This window comes from Pteropus medius, unplaced genomic scaffold (genome assembly GCF_902729225.1).
Source record: "Pteropus medius unplaced genomic scaffold, Ma_sr-lr_union100, whole genome shotgun sequence".
Lineage (NCBI taxonomy): Eukaryota > Metazoa > Chordata > Mammalia > Chiroptera > Pteropodidae > Pteropus > Pteropus medius.
Window position 1 is genome coordinate 2,756,379 of NW_024346062.1, and position 12,252 is coordinate 2,768,630.

The following is a 12,252-nucleotide window of genomic DNA, read 5'->3' on the forward strand; positions in this document are numbered from 1 at the left end:
AGGCTGGAATTTCATGCTGGTGGCTCTCTGTGGCTCTGGTGGGCTTTGCCCTGTGGAGGCTGTCTGGGTCTCTTTTTTAGAGCACTTCCTCATTCACGAGGGCTCTGCCTATATGACCTAATCACCTCCCAAAGGCCCTCCCTCCTAATACCATCACATTATTTATTTTTTCTCTTTTAATAAAAGTTTCCTTTTTTAGTAAATACAAATTCCAACATCAACAAACAATAATCTGATGGAAAAATACTTAGCCATTAAATAATATCATTACATTAGACATTAGGTTTCAACATATGAATGGGGGGGCACAAATATTTAATTTGTATCTCACAGCCTCATTTTTTTCATGTATCTAAGAAACATTTAGAGAATATTTAACTTGCTGGCTTGTTGTGAGGACTAAAAAAGAAAATGGAAGAGATACTGTCTATCAGTGTTGTGGCACACAGTTCATTAGTAGATGTGTTTTCACTGTTCACACTTCCTTCAAGTCTTGGTTTCTTCTCTAGTTTGTGCCAGATATCTTTTTTTAACATTTAAATGTCCTCTGTAGCTAGCATAGTGCCCACAGTGGATGTCAAAAAGTGGTTTGTTTAATGTAAAGCATTTATTTATTTGTGGGAGGAGAGTTGAAGGATTGGCTGCGTCATTTATAGACTCAAAATATACTTAATTTGCTGTTTTCTTTCATTTTGTTTTGCTGTCCATTCGTGCATGCAGTGTATCCAGACTGCCAGGCACAACAGTTTTATTTAAATTAGGTCTTTGCATTTTCTTTATTGCCTAATTTCTTGTCACATCAGAGGGATTCAAATACACAAATTTGCTCTGTCGGTCAACTATAGGCATTTTAGAGCTGAAACTTTACATTGCAGGAAATGGGGAAAAGTTATATTCTATTAATCATCTGTAAAAATGAGATATGTAAATTTACTCTAGTTGAATCTAGTTGGGAAGAATGAGTCTACTTTCAGCTGACTTGATTTCTTCCTTATGTAGTACAATCTTAATAGTTCTTTTTTGGTTCACAAGGTTTGCGAAGCAAATTTTTCCTTATGATTTCTGTGTCTGAATTAAGCAGAGAATTGGCTACAGCCTGTGTACTTAATGTGTATTTAGATCAAGCTCTTCTCATTATGTATGGGTGTGTGGTTTGCTACATTACACCAAATTGAAAATTTCATATCTGTATGTGTGTCTGTATATCTATTTGTACACCTAAACATACAGATTATTACACATAATATATAATTTTCAGTGCGAAATATTAATCAGAATCTAGCTTTGTTGTCAAAAGACCTGGTTCTAGCCACCCTCTGTCACTAACTGGCCATGTACTCTTATTTAAGTCTTAGGTATCCACATATAAAGTTGTAAGAAGAAAAGTTATGAATTAGTAAATGGGATAAATCTTAAAGTTGTGGGAATTCTTTATTGAGATGTAGTTTGGGCAAGAACTCTATCTGTGGAGTAAAAATATATTCCTTTTTACATCATTGTAAAACTATGAGTCTATTCCTAGACTCACCAGAAAATTAACAGTTTTAGATTACCTACTGCATGTAAGTTTGGGCTTAGATTTTTCAGTTTAATGCCTCTCCTTGTTCTTTTGGCATCTTTCAGTGTATATATATATATTAAGAGACCATTTGATTCGCATAAGTAATTTGTATCTCTCTTTTAGCCATCCTTCAGAGTATAGACTTTGGATCAGATAGACATGGATTTTGAATGGTAGCTTGGTTATTTAACAGCTGACTTTAAACAAATTACTTAACATCTCTGATCCTCAGTTTGTGCATTGACAAAATAGTACCTATCTCTCAGATATGTTGTATAGATTAAATGAGATAAAGATATATGAAACTTCTAAGCAGGACTAGGCAAATGATAAGCACTTAGTAAATAGTAGCTATTAATCAAAGGTGTTTAGTTATTCAAAAATCAGAAAGAAATAAGTATTGTAAAAATTCTTTGTCTTTAATAAAAATATCTGAACTTAAGGGTTGTTATCATTCATACCCATAATAATTTCTTTTAAAAAATCATTTTTAGTTCCTTGTCAATACTCAATGTCTCTTAGAACACTATAAGCATAGTTATCTTAAAGTCTGTGTCTGATAATTCAAATATCTGGAGTCCTTTTGTGTCTATTTCTATTATTGTCCATTGTTTCTGCTCGTTTTTGTTCGTGTATCTTTTTGAATGCCTGGTTGTTTTGATTATCTTACGGGCATTGTATTTGCAAAATCATTTGTAGAAATAATTTGATATTATATTTCTTTGGAAAGAGTCACATTTTCTTCTATTGGACATCTCAAGACACTATAACAAAATGACATCACTTAATCTGTATCTGGGTTTGAGATGATTCAAAAATTCAAAGGGTACAGTTCTTACTTAAATATACTCTTGTGCCTGGTATGCAGCCCTTTGGAATCTCAATTCAGAGCAGAGCTGTCCATAGTGCTCAGCCTCAGCTATTCCCTCGGAAATCAGCAAATACCCTCGGCAGGTCTCTGTCCTACCGCAGATCCCGGCCTGGTAATTCCTTGCTGCCTTATTTGTTAACAGGTGCCTTCAAGTAGCTGCTTTCTATACTTTATCCAACTTTTTATTTGTCCTCAATAGTATTATTCCAAATCACCTATTCTATCAGTTAAGATAATATCAGGAAATATTTCACATGCTAAAGTACTTTCCAAATTGGATGTCATGTATTTAGAAAAATCCATCTGAAAAAATTTAAATGAAAAATAATGCCATAGCCTTTAAGTAATATAATCAATCTTTTTTTTTTAGCAGCTGTAAAATTGAGTGTAAATAGCCATGAATCAGGAAACTTTGATGTAAAATGCATTTTAAGGTAGTAATTAAGTAGCCAAAAATTATATTTTTCTTCTCTTAGGTTTCTAGCTTGTTTAAAGATTTTAGTGCATTCGAGCTATTATATTTAGTTCAAATTGATTATTTGGCTACATAATTGCAATATTTTCTTTCTAAATGTTAAGATATTTTATCTACTTTAGATATAAGTTCTTATTCTAGATTTTTCTATTCAGTCTGTATTCTGGATACCGTACTGTTCTACTAATATAGATTATATTCTGCTTCTCTAGGACAATTAAAAGAGAAAGATACAATTTTAAAAATACAAAATGAATTTGTTCAAGTTCAATGTTTCATTCTTTCTAGGCGGCATGCAATCCTAGTGTATCATTTTAGCTCTGTAAATTATCATTTGCTTCTTTTTCTACCAGGAAGTGTTTTGTCATTGTGTAGTTTTGATAGCAGAATAAGTCAGCATAGATTTTAGAGCAGAACAAATCTCTAAAAATTTTATTCTAAAGTGAAAACCTTCCTGGGGAATCATATCAATGTCATTAATATGATATATTGATTTCACTTGGCAGAGTACCTAGGATTTTATTTTAAAACTGATATCATTTACAAATGGTTTCATTTTTTTCTTTTACAGTAAATTCATAACCCATCTAGATAAAAATTTTCTTTAGAATTCTAAAATTCAAAAACTTTTCTTTTCTTGTAATTACAACTGTCTCTTTCCAAAGGATGGTTTAAATTGTTTACTCAGAATATACTTTAGTCACTTTTATTTGAGAAATGTGAGTGTATATTCTTGGGGTTTTATTAGCCAGATATATTGAAGAAGAATTTAGTGTTTAGGAAAGTAGTATTTTTTGATGTTATGAGTAAGGTCAGAAATGTGCTTATATGAGAAAGTCAAAGAACTAGAAGAGGTCATTGAGTATGTTACAATGAAAAAGACCAACAAATGGCCAATAAATTGATGAGATGTTCAACTTTAGTAATCAATGAGAGCAAATTAAAGCAGTGAGATAACACAGTTTACTGACAACATTATTAAAAATTAGAAAGTTTGATAATACCAACTTTAGGTGAAGATATGAAAAAACAAGTGAATTGTCATATCCCACTGGTGGAAAGGTAAATTGATACGGCTACTCTTATCTATTAAGATAAAAAATATGCATGCCCTATAGCTTAGAAATTCCACTTTAGGAATTTCCTCTAGCTTAGGGAAACACTCGGACATATGCATATGGACACGTGTATAGGCTTGTTCATTGAAGCATTGTTTATAACAATGAAAATTCGAAGTCTAAATATTCAATGACAGAGAACAGCTAACTATGTAGCAGCTTCCAAACAATGCTGAAGATCTGATAAATAAAGCTATAGATAAAAACAGAAATATTAAAACTTACAAAACAAGACTAGCAAGGCAAAAAAAAAGTTTTTATATCCAAAAAAGTACGAAAAGATACCAAAAAACACAGAAAGATGTTTTAATTAAAGAGAATATTAATTTTAAGGCATTCTGTCCCCAAGTTCAACACATAATTTATATTAATGTAACATCTAGAAATAGTTTCACATGATTTTCTTTATTATGCTTACTGTTAAAAATTATTAGCAATAATCTGAACTGTAATTTTTAGTAATGAAAATAGCTTAGAGAATAATAGAAATATAAAAAATAAAAAGGGTCTTGTAAAGGTAGATCTCAGTAGTGGAGCCATCACAAGACTGTTAAATTTTGTTTCAGAGCACTGTTAGAGCAGTTGTCTTCTCAATTCTTATTTTATAGTTAAAGTTTAACTTTTATACTCAAAGCCTTAATCTGGATGTATGTTTCTAAAAATCCACATTTAAGGTTTTGTTGTCTGACAGACTGGCCTCAGAAGTTTTCTGTACTTAGAGATTTTTTTAAAAGGCTATTTTCATGGCTATCAATTGAAATATGCTTCTTTCTACAGACCAACTTTACAAGAAGAAAGGAAAATCATGATAAAAAATGGCCGGCATCCTGTGATTGATGTGTTGCTGGGAGAACAGGATCAGTATGTTCCCAATAGTACAAATTTATCAGTAAGTACTACATTATGCCAAAAAATAAGTAAAAGGTGTTAACATTGATCCCAAACTTTTAAACATTAAATAATGTTTTTTAAAATTTACCGAAGTTTTAACTTTGGCTTTATATGGACTGATCCTTGGCTATATAGTTTTATATTTACTGCCAAATATGGAATTTGTGCTCTTTCCAGTGCAAGATAATCTGTAGAGGGAAAGATTTAGCAACTAAAGGATTAGTCTTAATTAGTTATCCTAGGTAACAGTAAAAATTTTTTCTATTTATAAATACCCACAAATGCTAATGGAGTGGAATCACACCATAGTGTTGCAAATTCCTATTAGTGTGTCGTATGATATATGCTTTGTCTTGTGTTCTGTGAAAGAGTTAGAGATGCTTCACCTGATTTCAGTGATGAGAATTTTTGTCATGCGGGCTAGAGTTCTCTTATAGAACATTAACGATCCTAACTATTTAATCATTTAATACATACTGAGTGCCGCCTCTTTAGCCCCAGATGGTGAAGCAAGTATTAGGCCAGAGAGTAGTAAGCAAGACAGAGATAGTCTTTGCCTTCAGAGGGCTTATGGTATAGCTGAGAAGATAGCACTACAGCTTGGCGTGATTCGTGCCCAGGGCAGGGTGGAACAGGGTGTCAAGAGGTTACATCACCATACTCGGAATGCAATTTAAAACTTTTGAATTGTTTATTTATGGAATTTTCCATTTAATATTTTCGGACCTGTGTTGACCACGGGTAACTGAAACTGTAAAAAGTGAAGCTGCGGATAAGGGAGTACTGTTGTACTAGTAAAAGACTGAAGCCGGGGAAAAAGTGAACTTGGGGAGTGTGTGAGTGTGTGTGTGAGTGTGTGTGTGTGTGTGTGTGTGTGTTAGAGTTACATTGTCAAAGATAAAGCCATATGCTAATTAAGTAAGGGTTATTTTATTCAGTAATATTGTTATGAATAGGGTAAAGAGTCCAGTGTGACCTGAACTCGTCTTTAATTTGTGCAGAGTGACTGGGCAGTTTAAAGGAAGAATGAGGGAAAGGAGTTGGAGTGGCTCAAACAGATTCAGGGAAGTAGAGACTTACAAAAAGCAAGGAACCGGGATTGGTTAATGTGAAACCTGTCTGGGTTTACTATCTGGCAACTGGTGCTTGCTTATACCCTCCCAAGAGAGTGGGAAGGAAAGGGAGAGTTATCTCCTTGAATGTTTGCATTTCAAAGAGATGGTTCTCAAGTCTTTGAGAACTCAGTTCTAGGTGGGAGAAGATTTACATGTCAGAGGGACAGAGAAAGGATTTATAATTGCAAGCTTCTGAAGTAACTGCTCTAGGAAGAGGTTCAGGGGCCCATCTGCCTATCATCAGGTGTCGTCTGAAACACACAGTAAATTCTCCTGGCAGCATTGTGCTTTCTGAGGCAGACATTTAAGGGGAACTGGGGTCATCCTAAGGGTGTTGCCTTGAGCTGTTAGAAACTATGCTAATGTTCATTCTGGTCTCTTAGTGGGGAGGGCAAGTGATATGATGGTGCTGAGAAGGTGCAGTTTTTATGCGGCAAGATTGAGGCTTAGTCAAGAAGAGGGCCCAGCGAAGCCTTCCTAGAGTTTGGTCAAGAAGTAGGTCTTTGTCAACATAGAGTAAAATTAACCTGGCAATGAGATCAAAGAATTAATATGCAGGGCGTAGTTAAGTGAGAGAGGCCTTATAGGAGAATGAGATGCCTTTAAGATTTCAGAGGTTGTATTCTTCTGAGAAAATACCCTAGGTTATTTCCATTGAAGTGAGTAGCAAAAGTGGAGAAGGTCTTTGGAGATGAGGAGATCAAAAAACGGTTTGAGGAAGAGCCATCCATGTGAACGTTGAAATCATCTAAGATAACAGCAGGATTTGTAGTGGAAGATGCAGGTTGCCTAGGTATCAGATTCCAAGGGATGGAGACTGGTGACCTGGAGGTTTGTGGATGCCTGCAACTGAGGACAAATAGAGATGGCAAAGCCCTAACAAAGCAGATATGGGAGAACCTCTGAGCCCTGAGACACTTATGGTAGGAAAGCTCAGCCTCCACATGAGAGGACTGCAGGGGAGTAACAACCAGGTTTGGTCTAAGCCCGTGTATGAAGGAAATGTTAAACATGGAAGTTAGAAACATAGAAGAATCTGAGAATTTTTCAGAGGACCATGGAAGAATTGAAATGTAGGGGAGCAGTTGGAAATTAGGTCAGAGAAAGAAAGCCCAGAACATCAGGGGAGCTGGGAATATAACAGCCATCTTGGGCAGTGAGCAAGGATAACAAAGATATGCTCAGGGTGACTTTGGCTAGCCACAAGGGTGATAAGTGAAAGGAAATACTTTGAATTACATCTAGTTTAGTGTTACATTTTGCTATCATACAAAGACTTTTGGTAGTATATAACCTGATTCACAGTATCTGTTAACTTGTTCATTCTCAGAGAATTTGTAAATTACTTAATTTATCAAAGTTAATAAGTACAAATTGTCTCCTAAAAGATTGTCTCTTAAAAGATTATGCGAACATAAGAATTTTCAGTTCTCATAATACTAACAGCTATAGCTTTTCTTCAGAAAGTAACATATAGTACCTTGGTTTGTATTCTACTTATAAATTACTTAGGTAGCATTTCCTGTTACTGTTCCCATTCTCTAGCTCACCAAACAGCTGGATCCCAAGGGTGTTATCCTTGACATTGGATTTTTTGTTTCTTTTGTCCCTTTTTTTATTCTTTTTTCTCTCTTTTCCTTTTTATTTTAAATAATGTATTATAGTATTTAATAAAGCAATATTCGAGAAACTAAAATAGCTTTCTGCCTCATTACAAGAATGTTTTAAAGAAACATTGAACTCATATATTTAAGTTTTTACAAAATAAATGGAATGATTTATTCCAGCAAGCACCTCAGAATATTCCAGAATGTTCGATTCTTTTACATATGCTTTTTCTAACTTGAGTAGGAGTTGATATAGAACTGTTGCTATGGTGAAGTGCATTCTATTTTGCAGGGTATAAAGGGATAATGTTAAAAAGAACTTACTATGTAAAACTCAATTTAAAATATTTTTCAGGTGTTAATTATAAAATATACCCTGAAAATAATTTTCTGGAAGTCTAATGACATTGTTGCTTTTGATAATCATGTAATTTTAAGAAATGGTCTTTCATATATGTAATTAGAAGTATACTTTTCTGGATTCTGTATTACATTAACTTATTATAGTGCTTCTGAGCAAGCCAACTTCCTGCCCACTTTTCCTCTCCCAGTTTTAAGAACACTTTTTTTTTCTTTCCACATTTCACAATCTTGCATTTCTTTATGAATTTTTTTGTTAACATTATTTTATAAATATTTCATTCTTATGAATTTTGACATACCTTGTGTCAGTGTTGCGCTTGATGTCAAGCTTACAAAAAAGAAAGAGATATATTACCTCTCTAATCTGGTGGGAGAGAATACCCAATTAAATTAACACCAATAGAATACTTAAAAAGACTGAGGGAACTAACAGATTGCCCAGTAGAAAAATTGGCAACAGACTTGAACAGGAATTTCAAAGTAGAGAATATCTAAATTGTCAATAAATAAACATTATTTTCGACTTTCTGTATTAGGTTTTCTGGCAGGAATATAGCAAAGAATCAAATAGAAAGTGACTTTGAGGTCCTTGTGGGACATTAGGTGGAAATCCTAATGTGAAGGTGGATATAAAGGCCAAGTTCGAGCTAGAAATACGGGGTTTAGAGTGATCACAAGTGTATGTGCAGGGAGTTTAGATTCTGGATCTGTCACCTAGACAAATCGTCTTAAAAGGTAAAGAAGGCTGTTGAAAAGCCCTCTCAGGCACTAGTGTTGAAAAGTAGTTTTACTGAAAGTAGACTTAAATGAAGAGACCTTTTCGAGAATCTTTTAAACACATTTTCCCTACCTTATTTTTAGAATTTAGAGTTCTAGTTTAATCTGAACATCAGAAAAATAAAAATACAATGGTGGTAAGATGCTACTGTATTCTTTCCTATCCTTGAAGATGTACCTCTGCCCCATCTTCTAGGAAGCCTTGTTTTATTTCTCCAAGCAGAATTGAAAGGAATGCTCTTTTAAGCCCTGCTTTTTGTTCCCTTCCCTGGTTCTCCCAATATATAATATATAATCTGAGTATTTATATACTTAGCAGCCACTAGATCGTCCCACTTCCACCTTGTCTTTCTTCAATTCCTTCTCCGCTCTGCAGCCACAGTGCTTTTCCTAACGTGTCCTATCACTCTTTAATTTGAATTAATGCTTAAAATTCCAGCCATATAGTCTTAAGTTACTGTACCTCTGGGTCTTGGCAGATGGTGTTCCCTCTGCCTAGAATGCCATCTTTCTCTACAACATCCACTCCTGCTTCACACACACCCACACTCCACCCCACTCTCCAGCTCCTGCTTTTCTGTAAGTCTTGTGTTGTATGTCACTTCTTGCACTAAACCTTCCCTAACAGGAGCTGGGATGGGGACCCATATCACATACCCAAACATACTGTGTTTTTCACCATCTGAGTATTTATCTCACTAAATTATAACTGCCTTTTTGGGGGGAAGAGGGTTTTGGTTCCCAGTGGACTATGAGCTTGAAGAGAACAGGGAATATGCTTCTCTGGTTTAGTCATAATCCCACCATCAGTCACAGTTCTCTGGCACATAGCAGGCACCTAGTCCAATTTGTTAAATAAACAAGGATTAGCTAAAAACCTTAAGCAGTCTCCAAGTCTCACTTTAAATTTTTGTCTTTTTTTCTTCACAAAATTTTATTTTTTAGGATATTATATGGGCATTTCACAATTTACAGAATAATTAAACTGTAGAACTAGAAGGGAAATTAGGAATCATTTAGTGTGACCACCTCTCCATACTTGTGAGTAAACTAACACCCAGCGGGGGGAATTGCCCTGTCAGAGGTTACCCAAGTTGGGTAGTCTTGAACTATTTCCTAAAGCGTACTCTAAGGCAAGCCAGTGTTTTCTAACCTTTTTCACTTTGCAGCACACATTAAGAAGTGATAATAGTTCGAATGTACACTGGAAGAAAAGGAGAAGGAAAAGGTTGCTCAGAGCAAAAGGAGGTTGGCCTGGGGGCTCTGGCTGCCCTAGCCCCAGCTGCCACCTGGAGGGTTAGGTCAGCCTCTTGGCACACCTGTATCCTGTGACACACTGCTTGGGAGATGTATTCCACTGCAATCTCAGGATTATTTGTTTTTAAACCAAATGACTTTCTAATGGATCGATTTTTCTTTACAGCAATTCATGTTGGGGTTTTTAGTTAGTGGATTTTTAAAAAGTATATAAGTAATACAAATAATTCACCTTACTGGGAGAGGGACAGTTTCTCAACTTGTAGAAGAGAAGAAAATGAGTCAAATGTGCAAAGCAGGAACATCCCAGGGTGTGCTGGAACCCTGTGGGTGACTGAGGCCCAAGGGAAATCCCAGCTCAGGTGTTGTACAGTGAGTCTGGGTAGACACTGGAACCCTGGTCACAATTCCTTCTCCTGAGATCAAGAGGTGGCCGTAGGTGCCTTAGTCCCTAGTGCTGCGTGTGGCATTTTGTCGGCGCTCGCATATTTGTTACATGAATGATGCTTGAAACTGGAAAGATGAGGGAGTACAGGAGGGAAACCATGGACCAAACAAACTTCCCATTTCCTCCATTTTTCCAGGACAAATACTTCTAGCCACCAGAAGTATAGCTGGCTTTGGCTATATAAAAGTTAAAAGTAAGACCAATTATAATAATATTCATAAGATGTTGATTCTTTGTATCTAATTACCAGGCAGGAAAACCATAATGCGTACCATAAAATATGTGTGAGTTTTAAGCTTAATTTAATTCCATAGCTGGATTATTCTCATAGATTTTGCTATAATGGTGTTTTACACTAGCACGATCATTGGATCATACTGTTAAAAATTAGAGGAAATATTAGTGGCATTTGAACGTTGAATTCCGTCACTTCTTTCCCCTGAGACCCCTTTCTTTTGGCTTCTGAAACAGTTACACAAAGGAGGATATTTTGTATAACTGATTACTTTTTAAAGTGTTCTGACCCGTGCTGCTATCTCTGCCCAGAATGTTACTCTTCTCTCTCCTTGTCCTTTATCCGTCTCCATTGATTGAACTCCTACTCATCTTTCAATACCCAAAAGATACTACCACCCCCATAGAGCCTTTACCATTACTCTGGTCAGAAATAACCTTTTTCTGTTCTAGCACTTTTCTGTTCTGTTGTTTAAGTTCTTATTATATACCTCATTTGGGTACACAGGTATAGTAGGAAAGTGCCTAACAGTCATAGGAGAAATACATTTAAATTCCGGTCTGCTGTTATTTTACTGTCATCTTGGGTAGGTCACCGAACTCGCTGGGTCTTGGTTTCTTCATCTATCAAATGAAGGCATTGGGCTGAGCTCTCAGTGGAATGTAAACCGGAGAGCATTCGGGTGTCAGAAGGATGTGTACGCTTACCTCAGCATCTCAGTATATAGCCTGTACTCCTCTCCAGCCTCACTCTCCCTCTTAGTGTTTGTAGTTTACCTTAGGTTAAAAATTGTAAGGGTTTGGCTGAGAGTTTGTCTGGAGGAGGCTTTCACTAGAGTGTCTCTTACTGTAACCTGCCATTGATTGACATTTTCAGGGAATACAACACTTTGAAACTGCCAAACTTTTTCAGTAGTCTGCAACTACTGTAAAAATAGTTCTACCATGATTCTTTTTAAAAGATAGATGTCAGTATCTGTACCTGTCAAGAGAGAAAGCCTTTTTTTTTGCAGAAAATTAGTGATACTCAAGCCTTGGAAATTAACGTGACAATTTTTTTCTCTGCTGTGCATCTCCTGACTTCAGGGATATCCTGCTGACCATCATTCTAGTGTGCTCAGTGATGGACCTAGGGATGCTGGCCCTGAGCTACGGCAGCTCTTCTCTTATTTAGCAGTGACTGTGATTCCATGTCATTGAGCAGGGGTCTTCTTTGAGACATCTGTCAGGAGATGATCTTCACTTAATATCCCAGTTCTTCTACTTTTGGCTCTGCATTACTGGGCAAGGTACCTAGCTTCTTCAAGCCTCTGTTTCCTCACCTGTGGCGTGGGAATACAGTAATGCTAGTATCACCCCATGAGACTGTTGTGAGAACTAAATGAGATGATGCATGTAAAATCATTAGCACGATGCCTGGCACTTGTTATCTGATTTTCTTATAATACCTTAAAATTTACTTTTTCTTTTTGCACCTCTACTTCTCTTTTTCTCCCACAGAAGATGACATTAAATATAGAAGTTGATTATCTCAA

At 35.8% G+C, this 12,252-nt stretch overlaps 1 protein-coding gene across 2 annotated transcripts in view; it reads left to right on the plus strand.

Moving 5' to 3' along the window:
- Positions 1 to 12,252, plus strand: part of MSH3 (mutS homolog 3) — a 124,198-nt gene that overhangs the window by 84,858 nt on the left and 27,088 nt on the right. For both annotated transcript variants that reach the window (XM_039874950.1, XM_039874952.1), the window contains one exon: positions 4,803 to 4,914. In XM_039874950.1, coding sequence (XP_039730884.1) covers positions 4,803 to 4,914 — 112 coding nt within the window. The remainder of the gene's footprint in view (positions 1 to 4,802; positions 4,915 to 12,252) is intronic.